The sequence below is a fragment of the Leptidea sinapis genome, chromosome 15 (genome assembly GCF_905404315.1).
Source record: "Leptidea sinapis chromosome 15, ilLepSina1.1, whole genome shotgun sequence".
Classification (NCBI taxonomy): Eukaryota; Metazoa; Arthropoda; class Insecta; order Lepidoptera; family Pieridae; genus Leptidea; species Leptidea sinapis.
The window spans coordinates 9,146,683-9,164,350 of record NC_066279.1 but is presented as its reverse complement, the minus strand read 5'-3'; the positions used below and the strand labels follow the sequence as shown (position 1 = coordinate 9,164,350).

Genomic DNA, 17,668 nt, shown 5'->3' with positions numbered 1-17,668 from the left:
GCTCGACAATACCGCTATGGACGTTTGAGTCACGCATTTTTCACCCATAATATATTCTAATTAACAAGATCAAATGCGCGACTCAGATGACAGACTTACAAAAACTTCTTTTAAATTACTGAATTTACCATAATATTTACGTAAAAAGTTGAGCTCGTGAGATGAACATACAAGAAACTCAACGGCCTCTCTTTTCAAACAAATAGAGTATTTGACAATGGCTGTAACATACAATACTAGCCGATACCCCGCGACTTCGTCAGCGTACACAATGGAGGACCGAGTACGTAGAAGCGATATTTCACTTAAATCTTTAAAATAGATCATGTAACAAAAAACACTCTGAATTATTATGCTGTTGCGACACTTTTTGTTGATAATAATGTGTTCTGCAGAGTCGTAATACATTATTTTACTCTCTCATCAACAGTTTTCGCAACACACGCGATGTTTTAGTAAGGATCCCTATTTTTTTGAAAATAAAATAAAGCCTATGTCACCCTGATGACTGTATAAATATAAAATTATATATTAAGTAAGTGCACCGGTCAAGGAGCCTACAATTTCTCTATCATTGACCTAAGTGCTTCCTGTCCGTGATGACTGTGGCACGACGATTTCATCGTGTAAGTGAGAGAGAAAGCCAACGCGAAGGACAAGTAGACGTAGTAGCTGATAGTTCAAATTGTACATATTTTGTTAGTATCGTGCACCATAAATGTGTCTTTGTATGTGTTTACCTGGAAGTCGGTTGCAGAGTCCACTTTCACCTTAGCGACGCCGCTGTGAGCATGTCCCATCTTGATAACGACTGGGAACTTGGAAGCCGTAACCTGTAACAAATACAAAACGTTAGTGATATGGCCCTTACACAATCTACAAGTTGCTACCTGGCACACGCCATATAAATTAAATACCTCTTTGTATGAATTGTCATATTATTACGTACTGAAATATCATTGAGTGAATTATTTTATATTTTAAATATATATATTTCACGGCCACACTATATCTGGACCCTGCTGGAATGTGAACCCCCTCCCCTCCCGTTCACCTTTCCCTCATATCACTGCTTTATTTTTTTAAGTGTTCATTGTTACATTTTTACTTTGGTTGTTAATAGTTCTATAGTTTAGTTGTTCCGTGTCGCTATAATAGTACGGCCAGGAAAAAAAATCACCAACATAATATCATAACATCATATCACATAACCTTCTTCGAAACACGCTGTTTCTTATGGACTAAGTATTATTCTGATCAGTTCAATAGTTTTTGGAGTAAAACCGAAGGAAAAAACCAGCTCTCCATTTAACTGAATAAGTAGATAAAATTGATTATCAGGTAGTGTGCTTCTCGTATTTACTTCTGTCCCCTTTAAGAAGCCTACTTCTAAATATGCTTTTAGATATTGAAATGATATCACTTTGTTAAAATCGCACCCCTCTAAATATTCATCCAGCCATAATTTTTTAACGCTTATAATGTAAATAAAAACCTATAGAGTACTTCCCATTAACCTAGAATCATGAAAGATGGCGAGCAGCGGGGGTCCATAGCAAAAGTAAAGTGAAAAATCCGGAAATCGTATTATTAAAATTTAATGTTAATTGTATTAATTTTAACTTTAACTGTAGGAAAAGTTAAATTTTATAATTTAATGCAATGTAATTATTAAAACTGTAACTACTATTTCTTATGTTGGTGATCCATTAAATAAATAAATTAAAATTTACTGAACGCTCAGTGCGGAAGCCAGACTTCATTCCCCTGCTTAAAAAGAAAATCATTACGGTAGGAGATTTCCGACAGAAATTGTCACATAAGGAAAAAGCGTTATGCTATCCAATCGAGATTTTCGGTTACATCCGGAGACCGACATTGTTATTACATTATCTTATGTGGCGGTCATACTTGAAGTTAAAATATTTCAACGAAAGTGGTAGTAAGTGTGTAGCCTAGTTGGTCTTACAATGGACAGATAGTGAAGGCTTGATGGAATCTAGTTTTGATATCATTTATAATTCGTCAGAAGCGCACTTGTTTGCTTTTTAGAAGAAAGGTCTCTAGCTTCTTCTGATCGTCTGATCTCATATTTAAATATAAGAATTCATAGAGTCGATGTGAATGCCAGGAGATCTCTTGGAACTCCTCTCGGTATGGGGATACCACAAGGGTCTACTCTTGGATCGTTCCTCTTCCTAATTTATATAAACGATCTACCTAACCTTGTAGAAAATAAACACAAGGTGGTACTTTTTACGGATGACACTTCACTCATATTCAAAGTGAAATGAAGCCAAGTTTTATATGACGAAGTAAACAACTGACATCATATACTGGTTTAGCGCAATAACTTATTGTTAAATAGTCATAAAACTAAATATATTAAATTTACTGCACCAAATGTCAAAAATGTGGATGCAAATATTTTACTTTACGGAAAGATGGTTAAACCAGTGGAATCTGCTTTATTTATTGGCATTACTTTTGATTCCAAATTGCAATGGGCCCCTATATTGAAGGATTGGCGAATAGGCTTAGTTCTGCAGCATATGCAGTTAAAAAAATTAGACAGTTAACTGACAGATACGGCCCGACTAGTTTACTTTAGTTATTGTCATAGCATTATGTCCTATGGTATATTGTTAGGGGGCAGTACAGCCGATATTAATTCCATCCTATATTAATAATTTTAAAATAAAGCCCGCTGAGTTTCTTGCGCACGTTCGTCTCATGTAAGTGATTTTTATTAAAAGTCTATTTTTAGTCAAAATAATTCAATTCAAATGTGGATCTATCCCGGCACTACCGCAAGGTAGGAGTCCGCTGATAGAAATCGTCATTTAAAGAAAATACGTGAGGAACTTTCTTTCTTCTATGGAAAAACGACTTTATTGCCGCAGGTATCATCGTAGAGCACCCAAAAGTCACCTAAAGATATAATTTCTTTATTTTCCATAAAACACCACGTATTTAGTAAAATATGGCTAAATGTATGTAAACAATGTTACAAGCAGGCTGTTTGGCCTATTGTTTTGGAATCACTTAAATCAAAAATAATTAAAATGTAAGTAGTTAACACAATAGAGAATTTGATGACGTTTGCACTTTATTTTCGTTTTTTCAATACTACATCAACAGTGCGCGCTTTTGAATGCCTTATTTAAATAAGGAAGAAACAGCCGCATCTAATAACGATTATTATTTAATTTCACAACCGAAGAAACATACAATAAGATTTAATTTTTTGATTTAACAGTAATCTGTGTGTGGGCGTCGCACGGTCGCAGATAACTGAACCAGTTTCATTTGTATTTCCATGGGTGCCTATGACTGAATTAGCTTTTTTAATTTCAAACTGAACGGAATCCGTTAAATATTAGTACTTACGTTTTTATTTTTTACTTTTAAGTTAATCCGTATGCTAATCTTTGTATATCATTTATGGTTATAGAATATTTAATAAGTTTAAACCTTTCCATCTGCAATGGTGTGAAAAGAAAAATAGATAATTTAGTTATATTTTCCAATAGTTTTCAGAAGAATAATTGTAGCTGTTTTATCGAACCCTTTTAGTCAATAGTCGCAGTTATTTTAAAGCAAAGCACAGTTGTTTTAAACAAGTTACAGCTTATAATGTTGTTTACATCTGTGATTGATACTTCCGTACTTAATATAATTTTGAAGAACATTTCATGTCAATGTTGATGATTTGAATAAAAAAAAATGGCAGTTGTAGAGTCTGCCGATAGAAGTGAGAACTAACAACTTTTAGTATTAAAATTTGAAATTTCGTCATGTTTGAAATACAATTAAATTATTAATTTCAATTTATTTTTAAAACTTATTTTCAATATTAAATAATCAAACAATAACACTATTAGAACAATGCACCAACACACAATAAGATAGCACATTGAACTTTTCACTATGGATTTAGTGAAAAATTCAATTTTATTTATAGGATATTATACACAGCACTAATGTTTTTTTGTATCGAATAGGAGGACAAACGAGCGTACGGGTCACCAGGTGTTAAGTAATCACCGCCGCCCCGAATCTCTTGCAACACCAGAGGAATCACAGGAGCGTTGCAGCCCTTAAGGAAGGTGTACGCGCTTTTTTTGAAGGTACCCATGTCGTATCGTGCCGGAAACACCGCACAAGGAAGCTTATTCCACAGCTTTGTAGTAGGTACGTGGACGAAAGCTCCTTGAAAACCGCACTGTGGAGGACCACCACAGATCCAGATGGCGGGGATAATATCCTAAACTGTTGCGGGTCGTGCGAAGGTGGAATTCGGCGGCAGGAATCAGGTTAAACAGCTCTTCGCAACACTCCTCGTGATAAATTCGGTAGAAGACCCACAATGAAGCGACATCTCTACGCGACGCCAAGTAATCCAGCCGTTCACAGAGCACTGGGTCCCCGACAATTCGAGCAGCTCTACGTTGCACAGGGTCAAATGGATCGAGCTGATACTGGGGTGCGCCAGACCAAGGATGACAGCAATAATCCTGTGCTTTGTAGAGCGCAAGAATGTGGGCCGGCTTGATGACGCCCAGCTTCTTTGAAGCCAATTTGGCTCCGCCCTCCAGATGGCAACGGAATTGGCAATCGCTCGAGATTTCGAGACCCAGTATTCCGATACTAGGCTAGGCTTTAAGGGAAGTGTTGCCGAAGAGCGGTGATACGACAAATGGTTTTTTTTGTGGTAAACGAGCAAACTTGAGTCTTCTTTAATTTGGACAATTAACCCCATTCCGCGACCTTCTCAAGAGAGGACTCGATAGAAGACACAAGTCCTGCATGGCCCGTGTATACTGCATCACCAGTGCTGTCGTCTATATAGCAATGTATGTTGGAGGTGTCCAATATAACATTCATGCTCGTATGCAGAAGAAATAGCGTGGGAGATAGCACACAACCTTGGGGCACTCCAGCGTTCACGGGCTTCGGATTCGAGCAACATCCGTCGACAACGACCACTATGCTGCACCCAGTGAGGAAGCTGGTGGTCCACTTGCATAAGCTCTCGGGAAGCCCAAATGATGGAAGTTTTGAGAGGAGCGCCTTGTGCCGTACACGAACAAAGGTCTTCGCTATATCCACGCTAACTGCCAGGCCTTCCCCCTAGCTTTCAATAGCCGCCACCCATCTATGTGTTAGGTATACCAGAAGATCACCTGCCGACCGACCATGGTGAAAGCCGTACTGTCGGTCGTTGATCAACTGGTGACCCTCTAGGTATGCCAAGAGCTGGCGGTTTATTATGCTCACCATGATTTTGGAGAGCAGGGAGGTAATAGCGTGTAGTTTGCCGAATCGGAACTGTTTCCTTTTTTTGGATCGGATGGACAAGGGCTGACTTCCATGAGTCAGGGACTACGCCTTTTGAACAAGAGTGCCGGAATAAACGCGTTAGCACCGGCGTCAACTCAGGGGTACACCTTCTAAGCATGATTGGAGAAATGCCATCTGGCCCGCTCGACTTCCTGACGTCCAACGAAAACAGAGCTCGCCGAACAGTTTTCTGTCTGAACTGTACTTCAGGCATTGAGCTCTGACACCGCGGGATGGTCGGCGGTGTTTTTCCGTTGTCGTCAAGAGTCGAGTTGGTGGCGAAAAGAGCGCATTGTAGATCGGCTTTCTCTTTTGCCTTATGGACCAGGGTGTCATTCCTCATGTGCAACGGCGGCTGGGATGGCTGGTTGAAGTTACCTCTTGGCAACTTTCGACAACGACCAGAACTTGCGTGTTCCAGTCGGGTAACTGGAAAGCTGCTCGTCGATTTTGACAACGTGCTTCTATTTCGCCCGGGCGATTTGCCGCTTAAAGAATCTGGAGGCACGATTATACTTCCTCTTTAGAACTTTGTAGTTCGGATCCTTTGAGCCCACCGCCGTAACCCAAGTTTTATACGCCTGTTTTTTGCAGTCAGATGCTGCTTTGTCTGACGCATCGAACTAGGGCTGTGATCTGCCACAAATCGGTACTACAGAGCTTGGTATAAAAATATCCATGCCCTGTAGTATCACATCGGCTACTGCATTGGGATCATCCCAAGGGAAACAAACCTTGCCCTTGGGGGTAGGATGCAAAAAAGGAACGTATCTTATCCCAATCTGCTGACTTGTAGTGCCAAACGCAGCAGGACGCTGGTGGTCTGCGACGTGGGCGTTGGATAGGCCCTACACTAGGCCCTAGCACTAGGCCGCTACTTCACGCCGGTATTCTGTGGGAGTGTGTTAATTAAGCCGGACGAGTCTGGCCGGATTGTGTTGACGTCGTACGACGGCAGCGTGACTCTTCCACTTCTAAAACCTCTTAGTTTCCTATTACGTCACCCTTGGGCCTGGGACTCCCCTATTCTTTTTACGCCCCGGGGAAGCACAATACGTCAGCTGTATAGCTACAGATATACTGCTATAAGCATTTCAGTGACTCGAACTGACGTAATTTCACCCATCCAAAAAGTAGGATGTATGTAATACAGTAATGGTAGGAGTATGAGTTTTAACATGGAAAATGTTCAACTGCAGCCCCAAACGGAAGTTCGACATTAGTACAATAGTCAGTATTGATTATAAAATAAATCAATACTCATCACTATGACAACCGTTCTCCGAATATATATTATCATTATAATATATTGGTACATTCATGGGCTATATTGTAATGAAATTGGCATTCACTCAAACCCAATATACCTATTGTATCATTGTCTAAATCCATATTTTATGCTCTATAAACTAACAATAAAATATAATCGCACTATAACTATCCTATAATATTTGGTAAGTAAATTTTTAGTAGATATTGTAAATTCGAAATCATTAAATTTTACGATTATCCATTTTTATTGTTATTTTGTTTATTCGTTATATTGATCGACTATTTTTATTGCTAAATATTTGTTTTAAGTTTTTTTGGAAAACCAATAGAGCTACAGTGATAAACATAGTGATAAGTAAAATAAAACTGGTTAAAAGATCATAATTAAATCAATAATCTTATTAACTACCTGTTTATTATAAGTAATAGACATGACACATTAGCATTATAAAAAACTGGGTGACAAACACGAATAGGTCGCATGCAATGTGGTGTCACAATAAACGAATGTAACAAATAGGGTTCGTTTCAAAATTTTCCCCTTTTATTTTCTAAAAGAAACAGTAGCCCCGCTTATATTATATCAAAACGGCTCTTTCTAAGAGTTATATCTGTTGATAACACGGCAATCAAGAACATAATATCCTATATATGACAAGACATCTCCAATCATGTACTGCTCGGTCGATGTCCGCTGGTAAGTTCGAGGCACACAGAATTAATAACAACTACGGTGATAGAACTTTGAAAAAACAACTGACGTTTTTATAAAACAGCTTGCCATCTGGCGCACCCCAGTATCAGCTCGATCAAATGTGACCGCGTGCAACGCAGAGGTCGCTTCATTGTGTGTCTTCTAACGCATTTATCACGGGGAGTGTTCCGAAGAGCTGTTTAACCTGATTCCTGCCGCCGAATTCCACCTTCGCACGACATGCCACAAGTTAAGATATCATCCCCACCATCTGGTTATGTGGCAGTCCTCCACAGTGCGGTTTTCAAGGAGCTTTCTTCCTCGTACTATAACGCTGTGGAATGAGATTCCTTGTGCGGTGTTTCCGGGACGATACGACATGGGTACCTTCAAAAAAAGCGCGTACACCTTCCTTAAAGGCCGGCAACGCTCTTGATTCCTCTGGTGTTGCAAGAGAATGTGGGCGGCGGTGATATCTTAACACCAGGTGACCCGTACGCTCGTTTGTCCTCCTATTTCATAAAAAAAAAATCCATCCGACCAGAAAAGAGAATCATCCAATCAGAAAAGAGAATCATCCGACTAGAAAAACGACCATATTTTTTTGTATTAATAAAACTTCAAAAATATTTTATATGAATACTGCCTTAAAATTTGATTTTTACTATAATATTGTTAACAATATATTTTGTTGATTACACCCCTGTATAATCAATGTTCGTATAAGCAATAATGAATTAGAAGAGACTTAATCCTGCAGACAAACTGTTCAAACAGTTTTGTGAGGACATATTTGCTTAAGATTATTTCTGTAAATGATGAAAAGTATAAATAAATATTAATAAGAAATACCCCGAAGATAACCAGTTAAGGGTGAAAAGTATTTGTGTTTTCAAGCAATATTTAAAAACAGATTGCCTTCAGAATAGTTTATGGTTAGTATCATAGAATAATAACGCTATTCTGCGGTTAGTAGTATGTTACGTGTAAGATAAATAACTGACATTAACTCATTGATATTATAGTATTAAATAAAGAAGGATATCATTGACATAAGCCAACCAAATTGTAAGGGCATTAAAATAGTACGATTGACCCGATCTCACTGACCTCTATGAATATACCACCCCGATCTGGTTTGTTATGAGACTTACTCTTTCTATATACAAATATCGTTTCTTTTATTTGTATTGGTAGTGTCCCTTAAGGCGAGGTTTTCCCAACACTTTAGGCAAAAATCACTCGAACGTATTTATCTATAGCGTTAGATATACGTTTGACGCGGGCATGGCATAATTACTACTATATCGCTACTTGTAGTATAGTAATAATTATAATATAATCCTACTCGTTAATGCAATTATTTATATGTGGGCATATTTTTTTTCTTGTCAATTGCTGATGTTAACTTAAAAGTGTAAAAATATTAACAAAATAACAACCGACTCAAAAAAAATTCAAAACAGTAGATATAATAACCACTTAAAAGTTAAAAAATAATTGCGTATTTTATACAATCTAATCAATTAATCTAATTCTATTAGAATTATTGTTATTTTTGTAATCGGCGTCCTCCCGTCGCGGCCCCGCTCTCGCCTCTCACCTTGTCATGTTGCGCGTGCGACACACGCGCATCTCACCTATAATATTTCTAAAACTATGTATGTAGTTATTACAATAATTGTAATTAGAATTAGATTGTATAAAAATACGCATTTTTTTTCTTTTAAGTGCATAATATCATATTTAATTAGTGTATATCTAGTAGTATAAAATATTTTTGTAAATATATCGCAGAGGTCAGTTTATATGACGGGACCATCTCTCTACAACAGGCTGCCGAGCTCCATGAAGATTCACAATGGTTTTAAGGCACGACTTCGTAAATAGCTTCTTGAACATACATTTTACGATCGAGGAGTTTTATATGATGTCATTTTACAATAAAAAAAATTATATAATAAATAAAAATATAACATAACTAGCTGACCCAGCAAACGTTGTATTGCCGATATTAAAATCGCGATACAAAAGTAACTGTTGATCGTAGAAGGTTGAAGTTGTGTGTATTTTTTAATGCTGACTCATAATCAAACAAATTAAAAAAGAATGTCAAAAAATAAAAAATAAAATCGTGTGGACCACCCTTAACATTGAGGGGGGTGAAAAATAGATGTTATCCGATTGTCAGACCTACCCTAAAATAATAATAAAAATTATAAATTTATTTATTTTTTCACTTGGTGTTATTAATAAATTGATTCGATTCGTATTCACCATAAGATAAGAAAATCAAAAGGCAGCGGACGCATTAAAAGATTGGCGATTTGCGTAAGACAGGAGGGATCAAATTTTGAGCATTTAGTTAATTAATTTACAAAAAAATACCCACTTAATTGACTACTTTCTCATATCTACATATCATAAAAGTCGGCGTGTTTTTTTACATTTAAGTCGGTTCGAGTCCCAGACGAGGCAAGTATTTTTTAGAAAAACTTTGAATGCAGAATTACTAAATTTTAAAAATAACATAAAGTCTTCTTTCAGTAAAATACCCGATCTACGATATTTAAGGTACTTTCCCTTCATGTCCCATAACTTTGGGACATCCTGTATACTGCAACGTTGTTAATGAATGTATGCGTGAAGTCCCGGTCATCCATGAATATAACAATAATAATTACTCAGATTGACATGAAATAAATCGATTTAGTTGTGTACACAATAATTTGTCATCACAAATCACCAGGTGCTTAGTGGAGGCGGCTGCAGTGGGCGGGAATCAAGAGCTCAGAGCCGGCCGTGGTGATGACGCATCATCATTTGTCAACTCCGAACTAAGTCATTCGTATGTATTACTGTATATGGTCCTCTTCAAGTTTGTGATTAAACATGGGTGCTCTGTTGATCTTAATATACTTTGTATCCGTGTTTATTATTAGTCCGCCATGTCTTGGAGTAACTTAATGTGACGCGGCATCGGTCACTGAACATTACACACTACTCGCAGCTCATAACACTCTCACATAGTCATACACACTATACACATATCTATTTAATAATCATGAATCACAAGCACACATTATTCAGGACTTCTTCTTTATTTTATATAATTACCATTTATTTGCCATCGTTATTATTTCATTATAATTTAATCTGCCAAACTTTGTTAAAGGCAATAAATGTATATAGTTTATAGTATTAATCTGTAGAATAGAAATGCTGTATTTTTTTCTTAAAATAAATAAATAAATGTTGCTCTTACTGACCGCACTCCCAGACCTAGTTGAAAGAAAAAAGAGAGCTAAATGTTTATTTCTAACGTACGAACATAGCACACGCACATACATAACAAGTTAGAAGTCTCGCAGCACAAATAAAGTTAAAAACTCTGATAAAAGTTTATGAACATGTTTATTGGAGTGTGAACGCAATTTTTAGCGCCTCAAATAATTTCGATAGCAAAGTATTTGATGTACTCTTTCATTAGGTCTTTTTTTATTAATTTATCGGTCAATTCTTTACATTTTCATAATAGGAATCTTTTATTTTCATACATTTTTTATAATATTATGTTCTTAATTTCGTTTGTATACGTAGGGTTTCACACTAAAAGTTTTACGTAACTTAAAAAAACAACATGTTATAACTAAAATATTATGTTTATTGCTTTTCAAAATACTCTCCTTTATATTTTAAACATTTTTTCATGCGATCGAACCATTTTTTAAAACAGGAGGACCACAGATCTGCAGGCATGTTTTCTACGTGCTGATTGAACGCTATCACTGCCTCTTCTGAATTGGTAAAGTGAAATCTCTCATCAAATGTTTGATTTTGGGTAAAATACAGAAATCACAGGGTGCTAGGTCGGGGCTATGTGCAGGATGGGTGACGAGTTGTACTTTTTCGGAAGTTAAAAATGACTTAGTTTTGTTAGCCGTGTGTGAAGAAGCGTTGTCATCATGTAGGAGAACGCAGCTTTTTATAATATAATAATAATAATAATAAATTCTTTATTTCGACCAACAAAGGATCATAATGTGTTAGTAACAAAGTAACTTAAAACCTAGTGTTAGTACAAGATATCTTAAAATCTAAACCTTCCTAATCTAGGACAGGACCGACTTGTCAGCACATGTATCAAACAGCAGTGGTTCAGGTACTGACAATCAAACCTGTGAGAAAATGCCCTCAGAATACCATTGAGGCTAGCACGGACCCTACTCAACAGGAACGTACACCGCTTACGCATAGTCGCGTAAAAACAATCTACGCGTGCCTCAGCAAACATCCCCGACGCGCTGCAGTATCGTGGCAGCCCCAATAACATTCTGAATGCATTATTATACTGAACACGCAGGGCGTTATACTGCTTCTACGCATAGTCGACCCACAGACTGCTCGTGTAAAATGAGGTGCAGTAATCTTTGAAGAGTGTAATTTTTACAGCGAGCAAATCTGCGGATGATCATATTCGCCCTAACAGACAACGCCCTGCACTCCCTCTCGATACCTGCATCATTCTTTAAGTCAAAGGTAACATGCCCTAGGTATTTAAATTGATCCACTCTCTTCAGTGGTGTGCTATACAACTTGATTGTCGGAATAAGGGATGGGAGTGGTTATAGATCAGACCATGACTATGGCATAGTTTTCACATATCCCCATCAGTTTCCTCAAGCCACAGACAGACGCACTCAACAGCACCATGTCATCTACGTAACTGATATTATTTAAACAGATTCCGTCAATATGACACACGACTGCTGCTGAGCTCGTCTATCAGTCCATTGATGTAAAGGTTGAAGAGCTTAGGTGAGGTTAGACCGCCCCGCCTCACCCCACAATCTAACCTATACGGTCTAGAAAAGCCTTCCGACCATTGCACGACATTGATCTGGTTCCGATACCAAAACGCGATGGTTTTTATGATCTCGTCAGGCATACCCGTGTCCCTTAGTTTTTGCCACATGATATCATAATTAACCAGATCAAATGCCTTGGACAAATCGAGAAAGCAAGCATAAACCGGCGTTTATTCGCACTGAATAATACCTGACAGTTTTCTTCAAACACAAAATGGCAGATTCCGTAGACAGGCCGGGTCTAAAACCAAACTGATTATCGTCGAAGTTGAGGTATCTGTCAAGTTGCGCTCAAAGCAAACCGTCAAGTACTTTCGCAATAATAGTAGCAAGAGAAAGTTTTTGGTCGTCTTTCACGAACTTTTTTTAACACCCTGGGTTAACTAATGGTAGAATCGGCATTAACATTTTTGATCTTTAAGTGGAATTGTACAGATGGGACTCGTAGCTGAGAAAAAAATGTGATCATTTTTTTACCAACGTTTCTCACCTACCTCAAATTTGTTGGCCTGTTCTCATTTTCAAACACCCATTCACAAGATTGCTGTTTTTTTTCGGGTTCAATACAATAAATTCACGTTTCGTCTCCTGTGACACTGTCATAAACAGCATTAGAATGTCCGTGGTTGTACTTCATTAGCATCTGTGAGCACCATTCCACGCGAACACGCTTCTGCTCGGCTGTTAGTTCATGAGGGATTCAACGACAACTACTTTTCCGAACTTTCAATTCTTCGTGTAAAATTTTCTGAATTAGGCTCATACCAATCCCCAATAGTCCTCGAATTGTCTTAAAGGTAATCCGCGGGTTTTTTTCATTCAGCCGCTTAAAAGTCGCCACATTATTTTCGTTGACGGCAGTTGAAGGCTGCACGAAATTCGTCATGTAAAGGAACCAGAACTCTCTCAAATTCAGCAAACCATCGCCTCATGGTTCAAAAGCATTTTGAAGACGAGCAGAACAGTCTTACGGAGAGAGATAACTTTTAAAATCATAACTTTACTTCAATAGGTACGTATACTCATAAATATCACGTTGTCTGTCTGCGTTGAACTCAAAAACTACTCCACCGATAAATTTTGCACAGCAGTTTGATCCAAGTTGAGAGATACTCGTATGATAGTTATTATTTCGATTCGCGACCCTTAATATTTGTTTATTTAAAATTTTATATCTGTATTCTGCATGAATATGAATATACGATAAATGTTTGACGCCCAGCTTCTGGTTTTATTTGTCAGTTCTGATTGAAATTATTTCATTACAAGAACAGGGAAATCTATATATATAAAAATGAATTGCTGTTCGTTAATCTCGCTAAAACTCGAGAACGGCTGGACCGATTTGGCCAATTTAGGTCTTGAATTATTTGTGGAAGTCCAGGGAAGGAATGAATAAATAGGAAAATGCTGCTAAATTAAATAAAAACAACAAATTTGTTTTTCCTTTGATGCGTATTATAGTATGCGTATATTATAATTTCTATGAGAGAATTTATTGACGCACGGTTTGACAGTTCTGCTGTGAAACAATTTCATTACGACAGCAGGCTGCATATTTTAAGAAGTAATTTTTGATGTTATGATATATTATTGACAAATTCATATAAAAACATTATTTTATTTATTATATACAGAACAACGTCTGTCGGGTCAACTAGTACATAATTATTGTAAAGATTGAATGTACAAATATCGTAATTAACAACAAATGTTTTAAATTGTAATACTTAATTTTGTAAATAAACCAATATTTGCATATTGTATATACATAAGTGAAGCGCACCCGTCACTAGATATCGTTATATAGTTTGTACTAGCATATAGGTAGTCGCTACCCAGATTTATATGTAAATGAATTGAATAAGAGAAACGAGGTGTGAGGTCCGAAGTGTTAATAATTCACATTATAACTAGACCGCTTATCTCAGATCGATCTCTCGATAACTGTGCGGCGCCTATGTATTGAATTCATACATCAATATGAATGCTGACAATGGCTCTTAATGACTGCAAGCGTGAAATAATATTGCACGATTCTTGATGGAGCATATATTGTCCTTAAAGGACAAGACAATTGTCATTTATCAATATAATGGCCGCCTTTGATATTATCTTCCCGCCACGAGTGCTAAGTATTATGAATGCACGTAATAAATCGGCGTAGTTCTATAATTATTAGTATAGCGTCATCGACGTAGGTCACAAGAAACACACAAACTACAAATACTGTGACATACATACGGTAACAAATATTATATTTTCACAAGAGATTTTCTGGCTACTAGAGTGAGGGTTCACTGAATAGTTGCAAATATAGAATCCGCTTGCAAAGATCCGAATTAATGTTTTGAATTTCCTGTTTTTTTTTGTTAATCTCAAATGGAAATGGCCAGGGCAAATGGTGAAAGGATAAAACAAATGGAACAAAATTCTTACAAATGTTGAAATATGGGACCCAAAAGAAGGTAAACGGAACATAGTTAGAGCTCAAAATATGGGATGATGATATGAGACAAGTGGCAGGAGTAACGTGGGATAGAGTCGCAGACTAAAGACTTGGATGGAAGAGGCTGGAGGAGGCCTTTAACGATTGTTGATCTGATCTGAATAAAATTAATATTATAATCTCTGTTATAAAGGAAGACAATATTATCCACTCCGACGAACCTAGTTACATTGGTGTCAGACAGGTGGCGCTGATGGCAGGGATTTTTATCTTTTGAACTACATTATGAAATGTTGTAAATGTATGTGGCAGTATTCGAACATCAATTATATCTATGGTGATGCGGTAGACGCGGACGAACTCGCAGGTAACAACTAGTTATATATAAAATTATTGAGGAGGGCTATCTGCGAAAATTAACAAAAAAAATATAAACTCTAAATATACAAAAAATCGTAAATAAAACATGGATAAGTAAAGGTGATCTAATGTCAGTGTGTCAAGATTGATGCATTTGTCATATACTGAACTGAACTTCTTGATTAAGGAGTTTTTGTAATATATTTGTTTTCCTTGTCTTAGTCGAGTTTGTCGAAAAATTTGAGCATTATTGTTGATGACTTTGCATTGATTATATTAATATACTTGTAAATGCTTAAGCTATTACAGTATAATAATCATTTAAAAGAGTGGAACCTAATAAGTTTCTTGCCACTTCTTTTCATTAAAGCCTGACTTTTCCATTCAAGAATGTCACATCTTGACCTCATCGAATAAATGATTTTTGATTGATTGATCAACGTTCAATACAAGTCTTTGATTGTTTGGAATGCTAACCCAAAATATAATAAAAATATAAGATAATCGGCAAATATATTAAATATTATACTATTCTCTTGAAACTATTTATTACAATAAATGAAATTATCATGTTGTGACTTTGACACTTGCATTGACCTTCTCAACACCCATATTTTTAGACTAGTTTTTCCCCGCGGCTGCATCTTGGATGATCTTGTATGACATTTTGTGTATGTGTGCGTGCATTGATTTTAAGCAAGGATAGAAAAGACCAATAGAATAGAGTTTTTAATAGAGAACTTTTTCACAGCTGTCATAGTCTATCTAGAGTCTAGCCCCTTTATTCATAATAGTCTGCTAACTTAAAGCATTGCTTATTCACACTATGTCTTCTTCTATTGACCTAAGTAAGAATGAGAAAAAACACTCCTTAGCTGCTGTTTTAAGTTAGCGGACCATTATGAATAAGGGGGTATATGATTTAAGATAATTTCTGTAAAAATTCCAACCAGCAGTGTGGCAGTACTTATAAATAAATAAATACTTTTTTTCGGTATAAAATTGCATGGTGATTGATTGAGTAGTTAATATTGACGTACTATTAAGGCGAAGAGTAAGCAGAAAACACGCAAACATGGTGTTTTTAGACAAGTTTTGTGGTGAAAGTATAGCATTTCGAGTTATGAACACTATTTAATCCTGTTACACATATACTTAAGTCTTATTTGTAGGTTGCTAATGCTTGCTGTTGGTTATAGTTAACACTGCCGAGCCTTTTTGAACTACCACATTTCTTTAAAGTTAATCAAGTTTTTTGACATGGCGTGACGCATTGTTTTGGTACTTCTCTCAGAAAAGTTATTCTTATAGCTTGTACTTTTTGTGTAGGTTCATTTATTCAGATTAGTAGTGAATAACGAGGATTGTAAGCATATAAACTGTTTTCCACGCAAGAATTTTGAAAATATTGGCTTTCTTACATAGATTGCGGGCCGGCAGCCGTGAACTCATATCGCTCAAGGTCGCTGGCATTTAGTGTCGCCTTAACAACTAGACTTACTCACATAGTAAGAGGTCGTCAGAAAATGTCCATGAAAATTAAAAACATTCTTTCAAATTAACATCTTATTGCGTGACAGTAATGTTCTGTCTATGAACGAAACGACCTAATAGACGTATAGGCAGAGTATTTCTTCGGACAATTATTGAGTGTGGATGTGAGACTAGTTGTTTATTGTAAGTCAATGGTTAGGTACGAGGGAAAAGATTAAAAAAATAATAAATAATATTAGTTAGGGTCGTTAAGACGAATGAAGACGTCGTGTCAAATGAAATTGAAATTAAAAATCGTCAAGTGCAATGGAAGAGCAATTTGTGCGCGTCGTTGATAATAATTGGTGGATTAATGTGTATTGTACACTTAGGATTGTTTTATTAACAAACGATGCCGTTTAATATACTGGATATATTATATCTTAATCAGACTTGACTTACATATAGCTTAGCCTAAATATAATATCACGTTTTGATCATCTAAATGTCATTAGTATCTTAGTAGTAGTTATTATTGACCTTACACTTAGGCTAAGATCTATAGAGCGTACTTACACTTTGCTCAGACTTGATTTAAGTAAAGACTAGCTGAGTGTAAGTTTAGCATAATCTTTGATTTTTTTGACGAAATTATGCCGAGCTTAAGCTAAGACAGCTCAATGCTCTTTGTTATGAATAATACTAATGTTTGTTTTAGAGTTATAATACACATATGTTTAAGATGTTCTTTATTATAAATATATCATTATCTACACTACGGGCTATGCCTAATTCGGGGCCAGATTTGTGTCAAATATGTCAATAGTTGCTTGTACGACGTGTTGAGGAATTTGCAAAAACTTAAACTAAACCAAGGATAATGTTCAATGCCCCTATATAATAAAGTGTCTTTGTCTAGTGACCCAAACGCCATTGTTGAAATGTTTTCGCAGTACTTTCAATCAGTTTTCGGCCTTCAGCAAACGAGGTTCTCTCTGATTCCAGTGCTGTTGGTGAGAGTATCGTCAATGACTCGCATGTTCTAATTAGTCACGTATGCATCTCCCAGGCGGAAATAAGCAGAGAACTGCGTACACTCGACCGCAATAAAGGCCCTGGACCAGATAATATCAGTCCAATATTTCTTAAACACACACACGAGTCAATTTGTGTGCCACTAGAAATTATTTTTAACAAGTGCCTGTCATT

At 36.6% G+C, this 17,668-nt stretch overlaps 1 protein-coding gene across 1 annotated transcript in view; it reads right to left on the bottom strand.

Moving 5' to 3' along the window:
* LOC126968192 (synapsin) overlaps positions 1–17,668 on the bottom strand; it is a 154,057-nt gene that overhangs the window by 20,580 nt on the left and 115,809 nt on the right. The window contains exon 10 of the mRNA XM_050813051.1: positions 741–833. Within this exon, the coding sequence (XP_050669008.1) occupies positions 741–833 (93 nt within the window). The remainder of the gene's footprint in view (positions 1–740; positions 834–17,668) is intronic.